The sequence below is a fragment of the Bos grunniens genome, chromosome 29 (assembly GCF_055505025.1).
Source record: "Bos grunniens cultivar Pamir isolate PY7600 chromosome 29, Bosgru_T2T1.0, whole genome shotgun sequence".
Classification (NCBI taxonomy): domain Eukaryota; kingdom Metazoa; phylum Chordata; class Mammalia; order Artiodactyla; family Bovidae; genus Bos; species Bos grunniens.
The window spans coordinates 46,505,720-46,530,752 of NC_141193.1; the positions used below are offsets into that span (position 1 = coordinate 46,505,720).

General features: G+C 39.9%; 1 protein-coding gene and 1 long non-coding RNA gene across 8 annotated transcripts; one reads left to right on the forward strand and one right to left on the reverse strand.

Annotated features, from left to right (window-relative positions):
• The first annotated feature begins 56 nt into the window (after positions 1 to 56).
• LOC147342618 (uncharacterized) lies at positions 57 to 4,369 on the forward strand. The gene is made up of 3 exons (XR_015157367.1): positions 57 to 1,383; positions 1,784 to 1,946; positions 3,911 to 4,369. It is a non-coding gene; the product is annotated as an uncharacterized LOC147342618 (long non-coding RNA).
• Positions 4,313 to 24,784, reverse strand: LOC147342619 (tripartite motif-containing protein 77-like). 7 transcript variants are annotated; one of them, XR_015157366.1, is made up of 7 exons: positions 24,612 to 24,783; positions 12,948 to 13,362; positions 11,604 to 11,699; positions 8,759 to 8,989; positions 7,129 to 7,151; positions 6,322 to 6,442; positions 4,313 to 5,033 (listed from the first exon to the last, which is right to left on the reverse strand). XR_015157366.1 is itself a non-coding variant. In XM_086383046.1 (7 exons), the coding sequence occupies exons 2-7, from the start codon at positions 13,356 to 13,358 to the stop codon at positions 4,540 to 4,542; spliced, it is 1,353 nt and encodes a 450-aa protein (XP_086239172.1). In that variant the 5' UTR covers positions 13,359 to 13,362; positions 24,612 to 24,783; the 3' UTR covers positions 4,313 to 4,539. The 7 variants fall into 7 exon arrangements, 6 of the variants coding, with proteins under 6 accessions (XP_086239172.1, XP_086239173.1, XP_086239176.1 ...); XM_086383046.1 differs by having other exon boundaries at positions 6,322 to 6,419; XM_086383047.1 differs by having other exon boundaries at positions 6,322 to 6,419; positions 24,603 to 24,783.
• Between the last annotated feature and the right edge of the window lie 249 nt (positions 24,785 to 25,033).

Below are 25,033 nucleotides of genomic sequence, written 5' to 3' on the forward strand. Positions count from 1 at the left end.
AATCTTTGATTATCTCTTATAAGGATGTTGTTTTATTAACCATTACATTCTCAAGCTGGTAGATTGTCCCTTGAACTGTCAGCTTGCCAGAAAACACTTGTTGAATGAATTAACATAGTTGCTTAGAAAACAACATGTTGCTTGTATTTTGCCTGATCTAGGAGACTTGATGACTTGTGGATTTTAATTTGGGTCAAAAGTGATTTCTTACTCCCGCACTTCTCAGCAGGGTGATTTTGAACAAGAAATCCTGCTGGGATGGTTGTGACACTTAAATCAAACAATGGAAGTAGAAAAGTTTAGTTAACTACTCTTTGCTAAACCAGTCCCTGGCTGGTACTATTATTGTTTGATTTTCCAGACCAAATAGGACTCACCTCCTGGAGCTATAGGATGAATCAAACTGTGGAAGTCCAAGCTATTTGGAGGAAATTAACACCAACAACAAAACCATATTTTTATTTTGTTTTGTTTTTTTATACAGGAGGAAAACTGTTGGAGAGGAGGATGACTCTTAGTTGGGAAACCTTTATAATAATTCAAAATCTGACTTTGACTGGAATGTTCTGTTTTTGCCACAGTAAAAAGAAATCATCAGTCACAATACCAAGCTGTTTAACAATGTGAGAAATTTGAGGTGTGGACATGGCCAGCAATATCTTTGAATTCTGAAAGATCTAAACAGTTTTTTTATATGGTGTACTGTATTGTTAATTGATTACTACTGTATTACTGAATTGATGCCTTCCAACTGTGGTGCTGGAGAAGACTCCTGAAAGTCCCTTGGACAGCAAGGAGATCTAACCAGTCAATCTTGAGATATTAACCCTGAATACTTTGTTAGAAGAACTGATGCTGAAGCTCCAGTATTTTGGTCATCTGATGCAAATAGGCAACTCATTGGAAAAGTCCCTGATGCTAGGAAATATTCAGGGCAGAAGGAGAAGAGGGTGTCAGAGCATGATATGGCTAGACTACATCACCAATGAATGATCACGAACTTGGACAAACTCCGGAAGACGGTGGGGGACGCGGGCCTGGCGTGCTGCAGTCCATGGGGTTGCAGAGAGTCCCAGATGACTGGGCCCCTGAACAACTGTATTGCGAAAGAAAAATTTCCCCTCCTTTTTAAATTGAAGAATAAGTGGTTTGGAGCTTTCCTGGTGACTCAGATGGTAAAGCATCTGCCTGCAATGCAGGAGACCTAGATTGGATCCCTGGGTCGGGAAGATCCCCTGGAGAAGGGAATGACTACCCTGTCCAGTACTCTTGCCTGGAGAATCCCATGGACAGAGGAGCCTGGTAGGCTACAGTCCATGCTGTCACCGAGAGAAGGCCACCACAGCAGTCAAGGAGCACAGACGCTTGAGCACGCGTGCATAGGTGACCGACAACCTAGTAAACTCTTCTTCTAGGTGTGGGGAAGGGAGGCGGCCAGAGGGGCTGCAGCAGTCACCTGGGGCAAGGCGGGACTCGGCCGAGCGCAGTAGACCAAGCCGGCGCGGCGGGGACCTAGCTGCGCCGGGACTCAGAGCACGGCCGGCCGCAGTGCTTCCCGAGCCCCGGGGCAGTGCGACCCTCCCCTCCGGGAGGAGCGGCAGCCCTGAGTTCGGAGAGGCCGGTGGCCAGGGCTCCCCCGCCTCCTAAATGGAACTGAGGCCCGCGGGGGCCGCGGGGAGCCGGGAGGCCTACCCATCCAGGGCCCGGAGGGAAACTTCCCAGCAGATAGAAAGAAAAAAGATTTAAAAAAAAAAATCTTTCTGCCACACTTTTCTTTTTCCAGAAACGTCTTTTCCCGGTTCTTTGACCAGAGAGCAGGCGTCTGTGTGTGACCTTTTGCTGCATGCCCAAGCCGTGCAAACCAGAGGGCTCTGTCTCCCTTCCTTTCAGTCAATGCCGGGAAAGAGAAGCGGAAAAACATGCCACAAAATCCCACTCCATTGCGGGTAATGAGTCCAGTTTTAACTTCTCTCCTCATTTCACTTTTCATTTTTCGCAGCCCTCACATAGTTACTGTTTATAGTCGATTCTGAGTTTTCAGTTATCTGTGCGTGAGACCTACTGTTGACAATTTATCCCGTTTGGGCAGGTGTCAGAATCAATCTAAAAAGTTTAGGTATGCAACAATTTTTGGATCCCTTCCAAAAATAAGGGCATTATTGTGTGTGTGCTAAGTCACTTCAGTCGTGTCCAACTCTTTGGGACTCTATAGGCTGTCGCCCTCTAGGCTCCTCTGTCCCTGGGATTCTCAGGCAAAAATACTAGAGTGAGTTGCTGTGCCCTCCTCCAGGGATGGAAACCTCAAATCATTTCTCCTGCACTGGCACACGGTTTCTTTACCACTAGCGCCACCTGCCCGCAAAGGTCGGTCTAGTCAAAACTATAGTTTTTCTAAGTAGTCAGGTATGGATGTGAGAGTTTTACCATAAAGAAAACTGAGCGCCCAAGAAATGCTGCCTTTGAACTGTGGTGTTGGAGAAGACTCTTCGGAGTCCCTGGGACTGCAAGGAGATCCAACCAGTCCATCCTAAAGGAGATCAGTCTGAATATTCATTGGGAAGACTCATGTTGAAGCTGAAACTCCAATACTTTGGCCACTTGGTGCAAAGAACTGACTCATTGGAAAAGACCCTGATGCTGGGCAAGATTGAAGGCAGGAGGAGAAGGGGAGGACAAAGGATGAGATGGTTGGATGGCATCACTGACTCAGTGGACATGAGTTTGAGTAAACTCCGGGAGTTGGTGATGGACAGGGAGGCCTGGCGTGCTGCAGTTCCTGGGGTTGCAAAAAGCCGGACAGGACTGAGAAACTGAACTGAACTGAGCGCCACCTGGGCATTATTGGACTGCTTTAAATAATCCCTAAGCAACTACTTGAAACTCTAATTAAAATTTATTTTCCACTACAATTTCATAAAAATACATTTAATCCCAAGATTATTCCCTAAACCACTTTCTCTGTAAAGAGAGTGAACAAAAGATGCAGAGATGGAAGAAAGGAGAGTGGGAAGAGAAATATTTATATGTATATATATGGGCTTCCCTGGTGGCTCAGCCGGTAAAGAATATGCCTGCCATGCAGGAGACCCCAGTTCTGTCCCTGGGTTGGAAAGATCCCCGGGAGAAGGAAATGGTTACCCACTCCACTATCCTTGTCTGGAGAATTCCATGGACAGAGGTTACAGTACATGGGGTCAGAAAGAGTTGGACACAACTGACAGAATCAGAGTCAGACTGCAGAGTGACTAACACTTTCACACTTCACTTCATATATATATATATGAAAATAGAAGAAAAAAGAAAAAAGTCTTTATGATGAGATCTCTTAGAATCTATTCTTTTAACAGCTTTCTTATCTATCATACAATAGTGTTAACTAGAGTCATTATACTGGGCAATACATCCCCAAAGAGATGAATTTCAATGTCTGATTATTTTGCAAAGTTTTAATCTCTAAGTCAGTAACACTCTTTGAAATGAAATTTTTTGACAGCTTGGATGTTTTTTATATGTGAGAAATAAAGTGCATTGTCCATCCTTGAAAATAAATATTCAGAGTATTTTCACTCTATGTATCTTCCTTAAAAATACTGCAGATTCCAAGCAGCTAAGCCATATTATCTGTACTACGATCCCTCTGGTAAAAGCATGTGTGTATTCCTGAAAATCTGTTCATCATTGAGAACTACTAAGAGCAACACTGGGAATCAAATCATACACAGTCTATATCTCGCCCACTAAACTGAATTTCTGCACCACGAACCTGAACAATAACTTAATTCACTTCTTTAATGTTTCTCATCACTTCTCGAGCTACTGACTGTGTCTACACGATAGTAAATGTTTTTGGTTACATAGCCTTTGCTTTTAATGTTTTTCCTACATATTCGTTTGTTCAAATATTTTTCAGATGTCTTTCATATCCTTAACCTGGTGTTTCGTCCCTGGAATGTGGTTATGAAGAGGATGGACATTGGCCTTCCTTTTTTGCAGTCTGAAAACTACAAAAGAAGATCCAAAATCTACTGTGAGCTTTGCAAAGGGAAAGAATAAGCTGTTCTTGAGGTCATATTATAATTGATCTACTCTACTTCAGGAAACCCAGGATTAAAGGAGGGGTAGAATTTAGCCAGATGAGTGGAAGGAGAGGAAAATTCTATGCTGCCCTTGAGTTTTGACAAGGATTCTCTGGAAGAAGAATCCTCTGTGCTTTGCATTCATGCATTTGACTGGGTTTCCACACCTGTGTGTTCTTTCATCTCTAGTAAGTTCAGATGGCAGATGAAAAGTGCCTATATCCTACCCAAAAAAATGAATGTGATTGCTTTTATTTAAATAAAATACAAAAGACAAATGGACATCATTAACACTACCACCACTTTAAAAAATAATGCAGCCATTATAAGTCCTAAAGGTAAAATGAAGTTAAACACAGTGAAGTTATAATTGATTTTCCCCATTCTAGAAGTCACCAGGATAGGAGCCCCCTCAGCTACTAGAATTCCCAAAACCTTGGTTAGGTTTGTGACCTGTTCCTGATCATTTGGGTCCACACCAAATGAAAGGTCTGAGAGGGAAAGAGAAAGATCGTGAGAGGAAATTACAAATGAGGGAACCTCTGGCAACATTAATAAAGCTTATCATACCACATTCATAATCTAGAAACACCCCTATGTAGCCCTGGGGTCTTTGAATATAGTGGGGTAAGAATGGGAAGGTAGAAAAGAGACTGAAATGGCCATCCTTACTGACACAGAGAAGTAGAAAAATGTCCTCAGAGTTGAGCAGCATATCATTCCTGCTTGTCCAGGACTCCTTGCAGAGCCCTATAACCCAGTCACCGGAGTTTCCCACATCCACCTCCCAGTAGTGCTTGCCAGCGGTGAAGGTCTGAGCACCCCATGTAGGCGTGTTCTCTGGACATGCTGCGTCCCAAGGCACATCTCGATGGACAGGACCGCATTGCAGACGTCTCAGGGCTTCAATCAGAGGCACGCAACCGTTTCTTATTTTCCCATCCAACGTAATATACACTTCAGGAAAATGAAAGCAATGAAGTCAGAGAACAGCGTTTCAAGTTCTGAAGAACATATAACTGCAGTGGTGTTGTGACAAATGTGTAGCAACCAAATCTCTGAAATGAAGCCAAACTGATTTGTTTCATTTGCTGGGAATGTTTCAACCCACCATGACTGGTTTCAAGGCGCCAGTCCTTTAATAATTGCTCCTAAAGTTCTGGAACTTGTAACAATTAGCTCCCACAAGTGTGGCAGTACTGGCTCGTTCCAGAATACCCTTTAATCACAGATGTTAGACACCCTGTGTTACCACACCCTTTTATACAGAGTGTGTCACTGGAAATACATAGAAAGAACAGGAAGGGCTTGTTATCTATCTAAAGAGCCAGGAAATCCCTAATTATACAACTGGAGGAAGGAAAACTTTGAGAATACATAAAGATATAGGATGTCCGACTCTGGCTTATTTTCACTACCTCACCAAAAATTTGGGAGTCCGTTCATAGATGTCAAGAAAATAGCAAAATGGCCCTTAAGTCATCTCATTAATCAATCATCACAAAATAAAAAAATAATCATGATAAATATATATTATATTTTATATGACATTGTTATTTTTAGTCCTGAACAGGGATCACATTGCCTAGGATATAAGGGTTTAACATTTAAAGAAGTAAAAATAAAATAAACCAAATATCTATATGTGCTTTTTTTTTGCAGTGATTTCTCTCAGAATTTCTAACGGAGTCACTGCTAAATCAGAATCCAACGCATCCCATCTCAGTCCAGCTTCTCCTTTGTCCGCTGGGCTCACTGTCAGTTGCATTTGTCTCAGGGAGTCCTCTACACAATGAATTATGGATTGTTTTCAAGCTTTTTGAAAGTCTTGTGATTTTTCATATACAAGCATTACCTTTAATATTCAGGTAAACATTTAAATAACAGCATTAAGGTGATTCTAAGAGTCTCAATATCCAGATATAATCTAAATATCCACAGCTAACTACAAGATGAAATACACTGAATGGATATGCATTTTTATAAGTCAAAGTGTTCTTTTTATTATTAACTCACTGCAAGTAGCTAAATAAAAAACTATGTGTCATATTTGATTATTTTTGACAGCCTTCAGTTAACTTTTCTGACTGATAATTAGCAATAAAATAAGTTAAAAGGGTTTGCATATGTTCTCTACAAAGAACAGACAGAGCGGTGAAGAGATATCATCAATGTGTTATCTATTCATGTAGTTTCCTATGTGATTTCCAATGTGATTGCCTTCACGCAGAGTGCTGCCTCTCACCTCGGAAGCTGTTAAGCCTTTCCAGCATCCCAGTGATGGTCCATGTACTGAGCTGTGGGTCCAAAGGCTGGGGAATATACAGCTGCATTAACTGACTCCTGTAAAGAGAAAGGCCCACTTACTAATAGGCCCAAAGGTATCATTAGCAACCCACTGATGATGCTTCAACAGAATCCTCATAATTACCTTTAAAGGGTATGAATTTAACTGCTCAGATGGATGAACACTGCAGTTGCTATGATATTTTACAATCTACTTCCTTGCTCTTGGCATATCAAACCTAGTAGAATGTGCCGCCGCAATCAAAACTGTGTTTCCTTCCTTCTAGCTTCCCTAGAGGATCCACACAGCAATTCACATCTAATTCCTGAAATCTAATAGGCGGAAAATTGTTGGAACTTATCATTTAATACATATGAAAGCTCAGCACTATTGTATGTTCTTTCTTTATGAATTCTACCTCACTCCTTTTCTCAGCATCCTTCTACCTACTGTTTCTCTGAGCTTATCTGCCTTTCCCATGGATGACCAGGAATAATCCTTGGATAACTAGGATTTGGAAATTAGGGGCAGGAAAAATCGTCATCTCTTTGCAACTTCTACAGAAAGCCTTGCAATAGAAACTGCGCTCCTCTCCACCATACGGTCACCAAAGGGTAGACTATATAAAACCTGGCAGACTATTAGAGAAGGAAGGAATAAATACAGAGAGAAAGATACTTCGTATTGAAAGGGAGGGTTCATCTTAGCAGAAATAGCCTGATCACTGTCACAATTATCATGATTTGAATAGAGGAGCAAACTTACCTTTTCATTGTGTCTTCCACACCCTGTAAAGAAAAAGAGAGGGAGGCTTAGTTTTCAGCACAAACTCTCCTCTTAAGTCTAGTTTCAGGATATGAGATTATACTGAAAAATTCATTATTTCCAGTTTTCTTCCTTAGATTAAAATCATTTGTCATTTCCCTTCTCCTTATAAATATGAAATCCAATCTCACATTTACATTAACTGACAAGATCATAATCTTAATAAAATTGAAAGTCAAACGTTCTTAGGGTGCATGAATGACTGTTCTTTGTCCTGATATACAGAAGTATTCACAGGGGTTTCCCCAAAGTTCTTTGGTGTGTGGACTCCAAATCTGCTGCTGCTGCTGCTGCTAAGTTGCTTCAGACGTGTCCGACTCTGTGCGACCCCATAGATGGCAGCCCACTAGGCTCCTCTGTCCCTGGGATTCTCCAGGCTAGAATACTGGAGTGGGTTGCCATTTCCTTCTCCAAAGCATGAAAGTGAAAAGTGAAAGCGAAGTCACTCAGTCATGCCCGACTCTTAGCAACACCATGGACTGCAGCCTACCAGGCTCCTCCATCCATGGGATTTTCCAGGCAAGAGTACTGGAGTGGGGTGCCATTGCCTTCTCTGAATCTAGAACTTCAAAATAGAAAGGATGAATGCATCCTATGGTTACACATGTTACACATATTATCAAGTGCAAATATAAAGTTAACTTATCTGTTCAACACAGTCATCCCTCATTATATGAAGGGAATTCATTCTAAGAACCCCCTTGGATACTAAAATCCATCGGGTGTTCAAATTTTTATATACAATGGCACAGTATATCTGTATAATATACACACATTTTCCTGTATACTTTAAGCATCTCTAGATTACTTAAAGGCTTCCCAGGTGGCTCAGTGGTAAAAAGTGCACCTGCCCAGCTGGAGACAAGGGTTAGATCTCTGAGTTGAAGATCCCCTGGGGAAAGAAATAGCAACCCACTCCAGGATTCTCCAGGAGATAGTGAAAGACAGGGAAGCCTGGCGTGCTGCCATCCACAGGGTTGCAAAGAGTCAGATACAACTTAACAACTGAACAATGAACAACCAGTATTCTTGCCTGAAAAGTCGCATGTACGGAGAAGCCAGGCAGGCTATATATGGGGTCGCAAAGAGTTGGACACGACTTAGTGACTAAATAACAAGATTACTTATAAGATCTAATATAATGTAAATTCTATGTAAATCATTGTCAGCATTGGCAAATTGAAGTTTTTCTTTTTTGAAATTTCTGAATTTTCTTAAAAAATATTTTCCATTGGTGGTTTGTTGAGTCCCTAGATGCAAAACCTGTAGAGAGTTGGAAGGGCAACTGTATGGTAGAAGGATATAAGAAGGTTTGGGAGATTTTTTTTTCTGGCTCTGTTACTTGAATCTTGCCACATAGCCCTCCTTCTTCCATAGAAGGCAAAACTGATGTTTTGTCTCCAGGTTATACTGGAGGAACAAAACCTACCATCACAGAGGTAGAAGAGTCAGAATCTGGACTTTGGAGTCAGAAAAATAACGGAAGTCAAGGAAGATATAATGTCAAATGATACAAGTGTTTTCCAAGCAGGTTGGTGTTCTGCAGCCAACATCCGTCCTTAGTCCTTACCTGGAGCATGTCCACATCTGCTTTAAGGCACATTTCCTTCAGTTCCTCATATATTTTTCTCAGGAGTTTTCCCATATGAATCATTCTGGCTACATTTCTATTGAGTCGCTGAAAAATAACTGTGCCTTCAATTGCCAACATCTCTAAATGTTTTTGCTTTTCTTCCTGGAGATACTGACACACTTGAGGGTATTCAGCTCGTATCATCACCAGTCGTAGATTTATAAAACCCTGCAGTGACATTGGATGAATTAGATCATGTATTTGGATGGGATTTTATTCTTCCCTTATTATCTGTTGTCTATGTGTTGTATATAGAATGCTTGTCTTCGTTCATTTGGACTACTAACAAAAGTACTAAAGACCGAGTGCTTATTAATAACCAAAATTTACTTCTCACTGTTCAGTAAGGTAAGAAATACAAAATTAGTGCCAGCAGGTTTGGTGTAGAGTGAGAGCCCTCCTCTTAAATAGGCATCTTTTTTTTTTTTTGGCTTAATAATAATTAAAATATACTCCACTTTACAAAGCACATTCACATACTTGGTTTTCATTTTTTACCATATGCATGTATTTTTTTGTTGAAGTATTATTGATTTTCAATATTGTGTTCGTTTCAGATATACTGTAAAGTGATTCCGTTATCCATATACATGTGTATAGCTAATTCTTTTTTCCAATTCTTTTTCACTATAGGTTATTACAAGATATTGATTATAGTTCCCTGCTGAGTGCTGAAGAGTTGATGCTTTTGAATTGTGGTGTTGGAGAAGACTCTTGAGAGTCCCTTGGACAGCAAGGAGATCCAATCAGTCAATCCTGAAGGAAATCATCTCTGAATATTCATTGGAAGGGCTGATGCTGAAGCTCCAATAATTTGATAATCTGATACAAAGAGCCAACTCATTAGAAAAGACCTTGATGCTGGGAAAGATTGAAGGTGGAAGGAGAAAGGGACGACAGGATGAGATGGATGTGAGTTTGAGCAAGTTCTGGGAGTTGGTGATGGACAGGGAAGCCTGGCGTGCTGCAGTCTGTGAGGTTGCAAAGAGTTGGACACAACTGAGCAACTGAACTGAACTGATAGCTCCCTGTGCTATAAAGTAGGTCCTTGTTGTTTATCTGTTTTTATGTAGAATAGTGTATATATGTTAATCCTAAATTCCTAATTTATCCCTCCCCTCACCTTCCCCTTTGATAACCATAGGCTTGTTTTCTGTGACTATTGGCCTTTTCTGATCTGTAAATAAGTGTAATTGTATCATTCTTTTAGATTCCACACGTGATATCATATGATATTTGCCTTTCTCTGATTTACTTCCCTTGGTATGATAATCTCTAGGTCCATTCATGCTACTGCAAAGGGCATTATTTCATTCTTTTTATGGCTGAGCAGTACTTCATTGTATAAATATACTACATTTTCTTCAGCAACTCATCTGTCAACGAACATTTAGGTTTCTTCTATGCCTTGGCTAGATAGCCATCCTCTGGTTGTGTCCTCACATGGCAGAAGGGGCAAGTCTCTACTAAGCTTCTTTTTTTTTTTTTTTTTTTTTAGGGCTTCTTTTATAAGAATCCCATTAATAAGGATTCTTTCCTAATGACCTAATCACTTTCCAAAGGCCAAACCTCCTAACACTATCATTTTGGGGGTTAGAATTTCAACATTTGAACTGTGGGGGACCCAGACTTTCAGACCATAGCTTCTGTCTTCTGTGCTCCAGAAGGATGTGTTCTCAGAGACCTTCTGGCTCACTCCCTTTGATCCTTTTAGATCTCTACCCAGATGTAACCTTCATGATGGGTATTCTCTGGCCAGCATACATCCCCCAAACCTGTACTATTTATATATATCCCTGCTTTAATTTTCTTCCAAGAACTTTACAAATGTGATGTATTATAAATGTTATTCTTCTTTATTTGTTGTATGACTTCTTTTACAAGATTATATCCTACTGAAGTCATTGATTTGTTTCTTTTTGTCCATTTCCATATCTCTCTGTGGACCTATAACAGTGAGCAACATATCACATGCCCTCCTATGAAAGAATGGTTCATTAGGAAAACCATCTTAAATGATCAAGGTAATTTTGTTATTGTCCTGCAGTATTTTTACAGCACTATGTACAGATTTCTCTTTAATGAAATATTCTGTAATATAGCCTGCTGATGTATCTTCTTTAGAAGTCATTGAGTTCTTTGAAAATGAAAATGTAGTTCAACTTCTTTAGTTTCAGGCTCTCCATTCATAAATGTGAACCAATGAATAATAAAACCCCAAATCCTTAGCTAGGCATCTTGCCATGGCTATAATTACATTGCCAGCCATATCTCTCACTGCCTGCCTCGTACCATATGTACTAATTAATAGGAGCTATCTACATGCCCCAAATAATTCTATGATTTTTTCTCATATTTAGCTTTCTTGTCCCTTAGATCTCTGTGTTATGAATTTACAGGTTCTACTAAAACATTAGCTTCAGGGTGATTTTTATTTTTTTGAGAAGCTTTACATTCAAAGTTTATTAAAGTCCTACAGAACTGTTTTTTTACCTTCATCCGAGTGACCCTTGCATTTTGTTTTGTGATACTGCATTTTCTTGTCTCTACTGAAGTATTAGTGGTAGATATTGCTTTACCAAGATAATCAGGAAGAATCTTTTATTTACCTATTGGGGTCATTCAACATGAAATCCTACATGGAAGGTCATGTTTTTCCATATGCAGCTCTCTTTGATCACCCTCTCAGGGGACATTATGATTTAATTCAAGTTCTTACACTGTAAGTTACCAGGTTATTTGTTCCAAACTGGCTCTAAGGGATCCAGGGTCTGCGGCTTACCTCCCATGCTCTGAATGTGTTGGTCACTTTTTTTATATTTCGTTGATTTTCCTGTTTCTTTTTCCAAATAGACTTCATTTGCATCAGAAGGTGCTCCTGCAAAATAACTATTATTTGTAGCACTAGAATAGCAAAGTTAGTACATTTCAGATATTTTAAAGAAGATATAAGGGGATGAACATGGGACAAACAGTAAAAAGAGCAGATATGTCAGTAATTTTCCTTTGGAATACTATCTCCTAAATCTGGGGAGATCAAACAAAGATGGAATGTCTAAATTTGAAAAAATGTAATCCATTATCTGAGGAATCTAGCATTGAATTTATAATAACCTGGTCAGTTTTCAGAAGTGAATCTTGCTTTTGTTTCTGGGTTTGTTTGTTTTTTTTTTTTTTTTTCATGTTACACATTTTTTTAAGTCAACATGAACAAATTCCTAGAAAGACACAAATTACCAAAATTAACTCAAGAAGAAATGGAAAATGTGAACAGGCCTGTATGTAGTAGAGAGAGTGAATCGATAATGAAAAATTTTCCAACAATGAGAAGCCAAGAACCAGATGGTTTCACTGATGAAATGCACCAATCGTTTAAAGAAGAATCAATACTAATCTTTCTCCAAGTCTTCTAAAATAGCGGAAGAGGAAGGACTACCTTTTCGTTCATTCTGTGAGGTCTCTTGCTTTATATTTAATTGTGAAATATTAGCCCTCAGTTTTCCTGTGGCACTGTTAGAAAATGTTGGCCAGTGTTTCTAAATCTGCTATAATTAGAACAGGACCATTATAATCATGTTTGTGGTAGCCAATGACTTTTACTGAAACTAGATATTTATCTTCCACACTGTGTGCACGCTTAGTGGCTCAGTTGTATCTGACTCTCTGCGACGCCATGGACTGTAGCCCACCAGGTTCCTCTGTCCATGGGATTCTCCGGGCAAGAATATTAGATTGGGTAGCTATTCCCTTCTCCAGGGGATCTTCCTGACCCAGGGATCAACCCCACGTCTCCTGTATTGCAGGCAGATTCTTAACTGTCTGAGCCACCAGGGAAGCCCATCTACCACATTACTTCTGAAGTACCAGCATCCTAATCCTCATCAATTTCATCATCATTCCTCTCTTTCAGCTCAACAGAATTTAAACATCAGGAAAGCAAGGATGATATCTAGTTTCTTCACTGCTTTATCTCTAGATTTCAGAATAGTGCCTGGCACATGGTGTTCAAAAATTGTATTTGTTAATAGCATAAAGTGATAATGGTTGTTAACCAATGTATTTTCCTCAGTGCCTATCAGATACAGGGTCTTCCACATTTTAAAGTTCAGTCAGAGATATTACTTACCCTGTAGTGCTCTGCAACCTGCATTACTGAATAGTGTTCATGAGTGGCATGCCCTGTGGAACGAGAGCAGAACAAGCACAGCAGGCTCTTGTCAGCTTCACAGAAGTAGAGCTTTATCACTTGGTGTGTCCTACACATCTGCTTGGCAGAGCCAGGTAACTGGCAGATAACTGAGTTTCCGGTGGAACGAATATGTTTCTTAGCAAGAATAGTGCTTTTGAGGTCCATTTTTGGAGATGCCGCCTTGCACACAGGACAGCAAGTAACTGTTGGGGCATCTTCCCACAAGAGACAGAGGCAGGGAGTACAGAATCGGTGCCCACACCTAATGGTGGCAGGGTCTGTGAACGTGTCCTTGCAGATGGAGCAGATGATCTCAGTGGGGAGACACTGTGCGGAAGCAGATGCCATGTTTCTAAGAAAACAAAAGGAAAGGACTTTCTTGACTTTCAGCATGTGAGCTGAGCTTAAGCTTTCTCTCGCCAATACACATATGTCCTATAGGAGGACAGCCCATGTTTTGAGGATGGTGAAGAAAAGAGAGTCCTATAGACCAGTAAAATGTGTTATTATTTTCCACCATTGGCCTCCAGCACTACTTCTCAGTTCCCTATTAGAAATCCAGTATTTTCCACATATATTATCTCTTTTTCAAAGACAAAGAATCAGAGGTTCTGGGATCATTCATAGGTAGCTAATCATATTGTGTCCGAAACTATCACAATTTTCCCCTTTTTTACTCTCTCTGATTGGTTAACACAAGGTATTTGTTCAAATCCTGGCCAATGAAATAAGACGCTAAAATTCCTAGGACAATTCTAGAAAAAATTTTCTTGTTCCAGAAGAGATGCACAGAATTAACGGATGGCTTTTTCTGTTTCTGGTCATTTTCCAGATATAATGCCCACTTGCATAGCCATTTTGTGATCACAGAATGAGTTGGCCTGAGGAGAAAAGCCAATAGTCTAAGGATAACAAAAACAGAAAGAAATGGTTTTTAACAATGGCATTGAACAATAGTTAACTAATTCTGAAGAAGCCAATTCCCAACTAAATTAACACAAATCTCTAGACTTAAAATCCTAGCAGAAGAAAGTTTGTGTTTACCACCACATACAAAAAGAACTTTGCACAGGATCTACTGCCATATACATGTCGGGGGTTCAACAAAAATCATGCAGCATATCATAAGGCAAGAAAAATTTAGTCTAAACAGACAAAGCAGTCATCAAAACCAGACTTAGATATAAAACAGATATTAGAACTATTAAGATAACTAAGATAGTAACGATGACCCTATATGCAAGACAGCAAAAGAGACGCAGATGTAAAGAACAGACTTTTGGACTCTGTGGGAGAAAGCGAGGGTGGGATGATTTGAGAGAATAGTATTGAAACATGCATATTATCATATGTGAAACAGATCACCAGTCCAGGTTCTATGCATGAGACAGGGTGCTCAGGGCTGGTGCACTGGGATGACCCTGAGGGGTGGGATGAGGAGGGAGGTGGGAGGGGGGTTCAGGATGGGGAACACATGTACACCCATGGCTGACTCATGTCAATGTATGGCAAAAACCCTACAATACTGTAAAGTAATTAGCCTTCAGTTAAAATAAATTAATCAATTTAAATAATAATAACTATGATTAGTATGTTAAAGACTTTTATTAAAAAAATGTTGACAACATGCAAGATAGGTAATTTCAGGAAACAGATGAAAAGTATAAGATAAGCAGATAGGCTAGATATAACATATGCAGAGAATTTTATGTTTGGGTTCAGAAGTAGGTACAAGTAAGAAAATTACCAGTGAGCATGGGAGTATGTCAGTGTAAAATACAAAAACTAAACACAAAAAGGAAAAACAAAGAATAAAAAATTACAACAGAACAGAGCATCAAAGAGCAGTAAGACAACATTAAATGTTGTTTAACATTGTTTAACATCTGTGTGATTAGATTTCCAGAAAGAAAATGAAGATATAATAGGGCAAAGTGAAGTGAAAGTCACTTAGTCATGTCCAACTCTTTGCAGGCCCATGGACTATACAGTCCATGGAATTCTCCAGGCCAGAATACTGGAGTGGGTAGCCTTTCCCTTTCTCCAGGGAATCTTCCCAACTCAGGGATCGAACCCAAGTCTCCCACACTGCAGGCAGATTCTTTACCAGCTGAGCCACCAGGGAAACCCAACAGGGCAAAAGAAGCATTTAAAGAAATAATTTTAGAGGCTCTTCCAAAATTAGTGACAGACAGCATAAAAGAGATCTGTGATATTCAGAGAATATCAGACAGAAAAATACAAAACGAATAAGCAAACAAAAACACAACTAGGCAAGTTATATTAAAACTAAATAAAAACAAATAACAAAGAGAAATTCTTTCTTTCCTTCTTTCTTTTTACAAAGATAAATTCATTAAGGGAGTCACAGAAATAGGAAAAATAAAGATTATGCACAGAAAAATAAAGATAAAAATTAGAGCAGAAACCATGCAGACAAGAAAACAATTAAGTGACATCTTTAGATTGCTGAAAGAAAACAACTATTCACCCAAAATTCTCATATCTAGTGAAAATATACTTCAAAAGTAAAGTATTAGAATTTTTCAAAAAGAAGAAAGAACACTTGAGGGAATTCAGTTTTATCAGGTCTAATCTATAAGAAAGAGATAAAGAAGCTCTTCATTTAAAAGCATATGGTGTGCTAAGAAGAAAATTGATCTACTCACAAAAAATAAGTGATACTGGAAATTGAATAAAGGCAAAACATAAGCTCTTATATTTTTCTTTAACTCACTGTTTTTTTTAATTTTTTTTAAACTTTACAATATTGTATTGGTTTTGCCATATATCAACTATTTAAAGCAACAGCTTAACAATGAACCATGTGTTTATGAAACTTATGACAAAAATGACACAAGAAATAGAAAAGAGGAATTGGAAATATTATAAGGATTTTACATTAAATGAAAAGCAATATAGTATTACTGAAAGTGGACAAAGATTATTTAAAGAGATATATTTTGAACGGGGCTTCCCTGGTGGCTGAGTGGTAAAGAAACCGTCTGCAATGCAGGAGATGCAGGTTTGATCCTTGGGTCAGGAAAATTCCCTGAAGAAAGAAATGGCAACCCGTTCCATATTCTTGCCTGGGAAATTGCATGGACAGAGGAGCCCGGCAGGCTACAGTCCTTGGGGTCGCAAAAGAGTCGGACACGAGCTAGTGACTAAACAACAAGAACATTTTAAGCTAACTATGTATATTCATAGATGATAAAGCTATGAGTGTAGAAAATCCCAAAGAATCTTGTCGGGAGCTGCGTTAGGCATTACTGACAAAATGGAGGCATGGCCCCAGACCCCTCTCCTCATTCCGCAGGCACGGATCCCGGGATGAAGGAGTTAGGCCTTGTAATTCTGACTTGTCTTTTCTTCTCCTCAGCTGAGTTGACTGAAAAGGAATATTAAGGTGCTTATTGTTCTTGAGAGGAGCGTAAGAAGGCACAAAAGCCTTCTGTAGCTGTGCTCAGAAAATAATTCATAAAGTTAATCACTGACATTTGTTCAAGGACTTTTACAAAAGAGTGTTCCAGGATGAGCACAGAGGCCATAGCTTGAGGCCATGGGAGGGATTGCTATCTGAAGCTTATTTGTGAGGAGAATGTTTATGACAAAGGAGTTTACTGAATTTAGGGCTTAGAAATAATTAAAACAGAAGTTAAAGATTTAAGGAATGTTGTAAAGTTAGCATATTTTACTATAGCTTATAGAAGTTAGGAATTTTTAGAGATGCTATAGCTAGAAGCCTTTTTAAGAGATAGTGAGCTCAGGATGTTAGGGGCAAACAGGATTTAGGAAGATAAGTAGTAAACTGAGGAATGTAGCATGAGTTACAATGTAATCACAAGTTAACTACAGGACACATTAGAAGAGGTAGATAATAGATGATAAGGCTGATTCCCAGAGAATCACTAAAGCAGGAACTCTGTTTGAAGAGCAACAATGATTTATGGAGATAATAAATCTGGGAGAGGAGGGACTGAAAATGTCAAACCTCTGGCCCAGTGTTTTTGTAAAAATATAAAAGAGAATCTTAAACTTGGAATAAACAGGCAGTCCACAGAAAAATGAGAGGCTGTCTCATTGCAGACACTGTCCATCTCTTCAGGTTGAATCCCTGGCTGCTGGAGTTGGACTCTGGCAGAATCTAATATAAAACATCCTGGAAGTAATAAGCAAATTTAGCAAGGTCAGAAAACAAAGGGCCAATATATAAAAATTGATTTTAATGCCACACACCTGTATGAAAATTTTGTATTTGAATTTCTTTAAACTTCACATTTATAATAACTTCAAATAATGAGTTAGTCAAATGCAATAAGTTCTAGAGATTTGATAAAAAAAAAAATTGTACCTATAGTTAGTGATATTGTATTGTATCATTAAAAATGTGTTAAATGGGTAGATCTCATGTTAAGTGTTCTTATACTACAACTTAAAAAAAAGGGCAAAGGAAACTTTTGCAGGTAATATATTGATATGTTCATTATCTTGGTTTTGATGGAGGATTTGTAAGTGTATACATGTATCAAAAGATTGTCAAATTGTACATTTTAAGTATGCAGAATTTATTTTTTGTCAATTATGTCTGAACACAATTATTAAATTTTAAGAAAATGAAGGTGGCGCAAGTGGTAAAGAACGTGCCTGCCAATGCGGGAGACATAAAAGATGCAGGTTCAATCCCTGGGTCAGGAAGATCCCCTAGAGGAGCGCATGGCAACCTATTTTAGTATGCTTGCCTGGAGAATCCCGTGGTCAGAGAAGCCTGGGGGGCTACATCTGTAGGGTCACAAAGAGTTGGACACAAGTAAAGTGACTTGGCATATGTGCATGCCAAAAAAATGAAATAACTAGTTATAATTTTAATAAAATATCAACGGAAGAAAAGAATTAAGATCTAGATAAATGGAGAATTATGTTTATACACTGGACAATTTAATACTGTTAAAATGGCAATCTTCTTCTATATGATATATAAATTTAACATAATCTCTGATAAAACTCTAGAAAAATTTTATAGGTATATACGAACTGGTTTTGAAATGTTTTATGGCATACCAAACAAATAGAATAGCCAAAACAATCCTAAGAAATAAAATCAGAATACTCACATTACTTGATTTTAAAAGTTAGTAGAATTCTATAGTACTAAAAACACACAGTATTGGGAAAAGGAAAGACATACTGATTATTAGAACGAAACTGAAAGTAGAGACCTGCAAAGATATAGTCAGCTGATTTTTTTTTTTTTTTTACAAGTGTTTAACTGTAGCCAGTATTCTTGGGCTTCCGTTGTGGCTCAGCTGGTAAAGAATCTGCCTACAATATGGGAGACCTGGGTTCGATCCCTGGGTTGGGAAGATCCCCTGGAGAAGGGAAAGGCTACCCACTCCAGTATTCTGGCCTGGAGAACTCCATGGTATAGTCCATGGGGTCGCAAAGAGTTGGACACGACTGAGAGACTTTCACTTTAACTTTCATCAGCACTTCACTGGAGAAAGAATAGCCTTTATCCAGATAAAACACCAAAAGCACAATCCATGAAAGAAATTAACACACTAGGCTCCTCTGTCCAGGGAATTCTCCAGGCAAGCATACTGGAGAGTGGGTTGCCATTCCCTTCTCCTGGGGATCTTCCTGATCCAGGGATCAAACCTGGGTCTCCTGTATTGCAGGCAGATTCTATTTCACTCCAAAGTATTTATCCAAATGAACTGAAAAGACTGACAAGACAAGACAAGACTTCTCTGGATCCACAAAGATTACAGAGATATCTCACTCTTCCTATTAAACCTGGAGCTGCTATGTAAACACAGTAGAAGTTTCTCCCCTAAGAGTCAATAGGGAGCCCTTCAGATTCTCTCCTGGCTTATTTAATCCTCAGCAAAACCTAACCATGAAGACATTGGGTCTAACTGAGAATTAAGGGACTGTATCCCAAAGAAGCTGGGATAATTATCCAGTGTGCACTGGCAGAGATTGTGAGAGTTCCCTTAGGACTAGATTTTGAAATACTTGATCAAAGGGCTGGGACATAAAACAGGATAAGAGAGAGTTTACTGGATGGGGACACTTCCTCAGGATACAGAATATAATAGTTTGACAAGGACATTAGAAGATGGGGCACATTTGATGCTTGCAGGCTCCTACAACCCTAGGAAAATGATGGCCCATGCTTAACAATGAAATGCAAGAACTGCTGTGTAAGATGGGACTGGACAGGATTAAAAAGCCAAAGGGCATTTTCATGTTAAAGTGAATATGTTATGAAATCAGAAGATCAATCACAGCATTGTGTTTATCAATAAAGCCAAGAGGATACACTATCCACCAAGATTATCACAAATGTGCTGCCAAGAGAGATAGCATCAGAATGCCGTTCAATGGTAGCTGTCCTCTCCAGGATTAGGACAGTGATAAAGAGTGTTTAGGTAGCTTGGCTACTGATCTCAATCAGATGATAGGGTATTTAACTACCAGGTGCCAGCAGACTGAATCTGTGTAATGACTAGCAAGGGTTGAGCAGGAACCAAGATGACTTGACCCACATGGAATTGCAGAGATAGTTAATAAAATGAATAGCACCTCCAGGGGCAGAATAGATACAAGAGAAGCCAATAATACTGCTGTAAGATATGAACAGAAGGCAAGAAAGTATTATCAAGAGGCAGAGGGGTTTTTTCTCTAGTTAATGATCCTTCTTGCCAGACTTTCCTTATTTTCAGACTTAGAGCTCCTTGATTGATAAGGTGACCACATCCCTTGGAATAAGTTCTCTGTGACATCATGAAAAGTATGTACTGTAGAGACTACCCAATCCTTATCCAAAGGGACCTATGGTCAATAACCAAAATGACTTAGGAAAATGACTTAGGAAAATGCATTCAGTTTGACTTCAAACAAGGTAGGAGTTTTCATTGACACTTGAAGACCTGAAGCATAATCCTCATCTCATGTTAGACTAAAAACAAATGAGAATCATTTAACAAAAGCAGCTCTGGAAGACTCCTGAGCATCCTGAGTCTCTTGGGTCTATAGACTCACCTAATAGCATTCTCTTGGAAGCTGAATATGTACTGGACACAAAAGACCTCACTCACAAGTCTGGCAGATGACACTGTCTGGGTTACCTCTGCTGGGGCTGCTGCCCAGAATATCTTCACCTAATCACTCATGTAGCTTCATGGGCTTCCTCACAGCCTGGTAATTAGTTTCCTAGTTATTTCCATCCCAATATTGTCAGGAGGAATTGTGCAACACAGCGTATCTCACCTGTTATGGTCATAACCCTACCCAGATTCAAAGGGATGGAACACTTTGAAATGTGAGCAGTTTTGAAGTTACACTGTAGGAAAAGAATGGGAAATGGGATATTGTTGAATCTCTTTGGGGATGAGGAGGAGAGGAATAAATCTTGCTATATCTGCTCTTCCTGATAAGTTGACTTCAGGGATCTGGATCCAGAGAGTGAAGGCCCTGGATTCAATGAGTCTTTTATAGATCTACCTTTCAAGCTCCAGATTTCTATTAAATGGTTCTCTAGCTCTCTGGAAATTTGGTACAATAAATATTTTTTATGTGAGAGGGCCCTTTAAGGGTTTGGTGTCAACTGGACAATCACTCTGAATACAACATAATAAAAGGCATATTGATACAGATATGCATAATTCTGAATGGGAGAGATGTTCGTTTCCTCACAGGGCACCAGGAACAGACTTGATAATTCCAGGCCAATGGAGTGAAGAAGGTCAGAACCTCTCTTCAGCAGGAAGCCCCTTCTGATGTCTCCATATTTCACTGAAAAGTCTTATCAATATAGGTCTTGGGGCTTCCCTGGGAGCTTAGTGGTAAAAGAACCTGCCTGTCAATGTGGAAGACACATGTTCAATCTCTGGCCCAAGAAGATCCCACACGCCGAGGAGCGACTAAGGCCAGGTGCCACAACTGTGGAAGCTGGGCTCTGGACCTGGGGAACAGCAACTCCTGAGCCCACGCGCTGAAACTACTGGAGCTCATGCTCAGCAGCAAAGGAAGCCACCACTCTAAGAAGCCGTGCACTATAATGAAGACACAGCACAGACAGAAATAAGTAAATAAAATGATAAAAAATAAAAAGGCAGGCCTTGTGGACTTGTGTCCATGTGCGTCTTCCTGAGGAGAGGGTAGCATATCCAGCCTGTAGTAGACAGATATTCAAAATCCGTAGCTAAGCCATCCCCTAGACCTTACCACTAAGTGTGGCCTGCAGAGCTTGAAACGTGGCCCCATCTTTAGAAACTGCTCTGTTTGCACAGTCCCTGTGCCTCCAATACTCTGAAGGACAGTCAGGCGAGTTCTTCTGACCTCCCACTCTTCTGGACTCTGGAAATTTCTGATGCGGTCTCTGAGACATGGCATCTCTTTGCTAACATCTAGTGTCTGTACTATCATTCTGCTGTGAAGGAATAGGCCCCATCCTTGCCACACAGTTTTGAGTGTTCCTGTGTGTATCTCTACTCTGGGCCTACTGAATCAGGATGTCTGACAAAGCCACCCTGAAATCCTTTCCCTTCTCCTTCATTCTCTGTCTGGCCCAGATCTCAGCAAAAAGCCACATTCCAGGACTCTGCTCTTTCTGTTTGCTTTCATAACATAAGGTGTGTTGATCGTCAAAATATGCCAGAATGAAGAGTCAGGGCTGCCAGTTCTTACCTGAGAACCAGCAATAAATATATAGGATCCTAAAGAGGAGGTGTGGAGAAGGCAATGGCACCCTACTCCAGTACTTTTGCCTAGAAAATCCCATGGAAGGAGGAGCCTGGTAGGCTGCAGTCCATGGGGTCGCTAGAGTCATACATGACTGAACGACTTCATTTTCACTTTTCACTTTCATGCATTGGAGAAGGAAATGGCAACCTGCTCCAGTGTTCTTGCCTGGAGTATCCCAGGGATGGGGGAGCCTGGTGGGCTGCCGTCTATGGGGTCGCATAGAGTCGGACACGAATGAAGCAACTTAGCAGCAACAGCAGCAAAGAGGAGGTGGCAAAAGGTGAAGCTTTTCCAGAATGTTCAGTCTTTTTCCTATGATGTGACTTCAAGAAACTGGAGTGACGTTTCTCTTGTTTTGACTGATTCCACAAACGTGAGGAGGTCGTGACTTACAGGACAAGGGATTTGGGGTATTATATCATAGGAAGAGAGGAAGAAGAAAGTAACGTCCAAAGGATCAGAGATGAGAGGGAAACAAGAGATACCAGGAGTAGAGAGGCACTTAGAGAAAGCAGTATGAAAAAAGAAAAGAAATGTAATTGTAGAGAAAATTGGATAACAGGGTTACGTGACCTTGCGGGCAGTTATAGAGAAAAAGAAGTTCAAACAGTGCCTGGTCCAAAGTAAACTACCCTTGCTTTAATTGATGAACCCAAGAGAAAGACAACCCTTGGGCAATATCAGCAAAATTGTAGAGACTATGAGATACTGATAAAGGAGGCAACAGGCAAAATTTTCTGCACATTTCAAAACTATTCTTGGTGGTTAATGTTTAGTTGCTGAGTTGCGTCCAACTCTTTTGTGACGCCATGGGCTATAGCCCACCAGACTCCTCTGTCCACGGGATTTCGCAGGCAAGATTACTGGAGTGGGTAGCCATTTCCTTCTCCAATTCTTGGTGGTAGAAAACTCCCATTTCAAGAAGTTGGCATGAAGCTTCTGCAGTTTAACACCCAAAGTGAAAAAGACATTGGAGACCACTATGGTCTGTGGATAAGAGTACAGATCCTGAAGCTACATTGCTGAGTTAGACCCGTTGTTCTCTAGACCCTGCCATCTTGAGACGATTCTGTATCTTCACTTGCAAAACAAACCAGGTACCTATTTGAAAGAGGGATAATTGGATCAGCATCTTGTAGAAGAGTTAATTTCTACTAATTATCAAGTAAAAATGACAACAAAAGAGAAAGGGAGCTCAGTCACGAGAAAGACAACAATGTAAGAATTGGAAGAAAAGTAGAGAGTCTTAAGGAAAAGCTAATAAAAATAAAGCAAAGAGAGAAAAGAAAAACCAAATTTGAGATGGTAGTTGATGAAAGGAAAACACCCTCGTCAAAAGGTAGCTGAGTTCAGGAAAAGCATTTAAAAGATTTTTGAAACTTTTAAAATTTATTATAGAAGAATGATGTAGGAAAACATATATCTATGTTTATAATCCAGGTTGGGGATTTCATTTGTTTTCCAAACTCAGGGTTCTAAGTTCCCTGTATTCAGGGACAATTGATGGACGATGGGTCTTATCAAGCAAAAGGAAAGTTGAATTCTGATTGTGGGCTGAGTTGGGTCTTTGGGGAAAAAGAGGATCTTGTGCTATACTTGGTCACTCAATCGTGTCCAACTCTGTGAGCCCATGGACTATAGCCCACCAGGCTATTTTTCTCCAGAGACAAGATTCCCCTCAAAGATGACAAAATCTTTTGGAAAAGTGGGAATATCAGACTTTCTTTTCTACCCTTCTCATGTGAATTTGTGCCTGCCACCAAACACTAACATTCAAGAGTTTTTCAAAAATGCAGAGATTGCTGCGATTTGTGAAATACATTTTAAAACATTATTTAATCCCTAGAATATGTGCTTGGGTGTTCATTGGAAGGACTGATGTTGAAGCTGAAACTCCAATACTTTGGCCACCTGATGCAAAGAGCTGACTCATTTGAAAAGACCCTTATGCTGGGAAAGATTGAGGGCAGGAAGAGAAAGGGACGACAGAAGATGAGATGGTTGGATGACATCACCGACTCAATGGACATGAGTTTGGGTGGACTCTGGGAGTTGATGATGGACAGGGAGGCCTGACATGCTGCGGTTCATGGGGTGGCAAAGAGTGGGACACGACTGAGCGACTGAACTGAACTGATATGTGCTCAGAATTTTTCCCAAAAAGGGTATCAACCCTATAACTGATTTCACACCATGAGGATCTTTTCTATTTATCTTCCCCTCAATCCTTATTTCAATATTTATGAAAGCAACCTTACCAGTCCATCTCAATAAATTTTGCTGGCTAATTTTTTTTAATAAAACTTTCTCCAATGAAACACAAAATTAAAATAAAGAAAATACTCATACCAAAAATATAAACAAATATTTAAAAAATCACTAATAGGTGCTAATTATGTATTATGAGTTAAAGTAGTTTATTTTTGTTATTTGGTACTTTACAAATTTGCAAGTAGCAAAAATATTAGTGCAAGACTGTGTTAGGAAAGAGGATGTAGATGGCTGTCTCTGCAGTATCCACAGACCTTGGAATGAACTGTAATAAAGCCTCCTTTAATGGAAGCAAACTCAGAACCACCAAGGCATCCAGAAGGGGGTCTCCAGGTGCAGAGAGCAGCTCTCACCACAACTCCACTTCTTTGAAGATTTTCTGGATAACCCTTGAGGGGACCACAGGTGGGGTTTTTCCACATAATATGGTCCTGGTTTCATTTTTATTCAAACAAGGGTCAGAGAGGAGGCTGGAACTTTGATTACAGGCTTTCTTAAAAGCTCAATTAAAACTACAAGGAAAGACAAACACTAACCAAAAGCAAGGCAATCTTGTTTTATACAACTCACATTTCTCACCTTTCAGTTGGTGCTTCTTCTCAAGGAACCTCTGTGGCCTGATTTTGTTTGTCCCCAACACCAGGGACTGATTCTCTGTCTTTGCCCGCTGTCCACATTCAGGAAGGTGAGGAGATGAGAGAGAGCAAAAGAAGCTCCCCTTCCCAGCTGTGCTGTTTCCCTTCTTAAAAGGGATGCTAGGCCCATTTGATGTTAATTGTCAAGGCCGACGTAGCCTAGTAGGTACATCAGAATCACCTGCAGGGCTTGGTAGACCACAGGCTGCTAGGCTTCAGCCACAACGATTCTTGATTCAGTAGGTCTGGGGTCACAGAGTTTGCACGTCTAGTGAGAGGCGAGTTTGCATATCTAATGAGAGGCGAGTTTGCATAGCTCACAAGGTGCTGTTTCCTGGACCATAATTTGAGAATCTCTGACTGAGA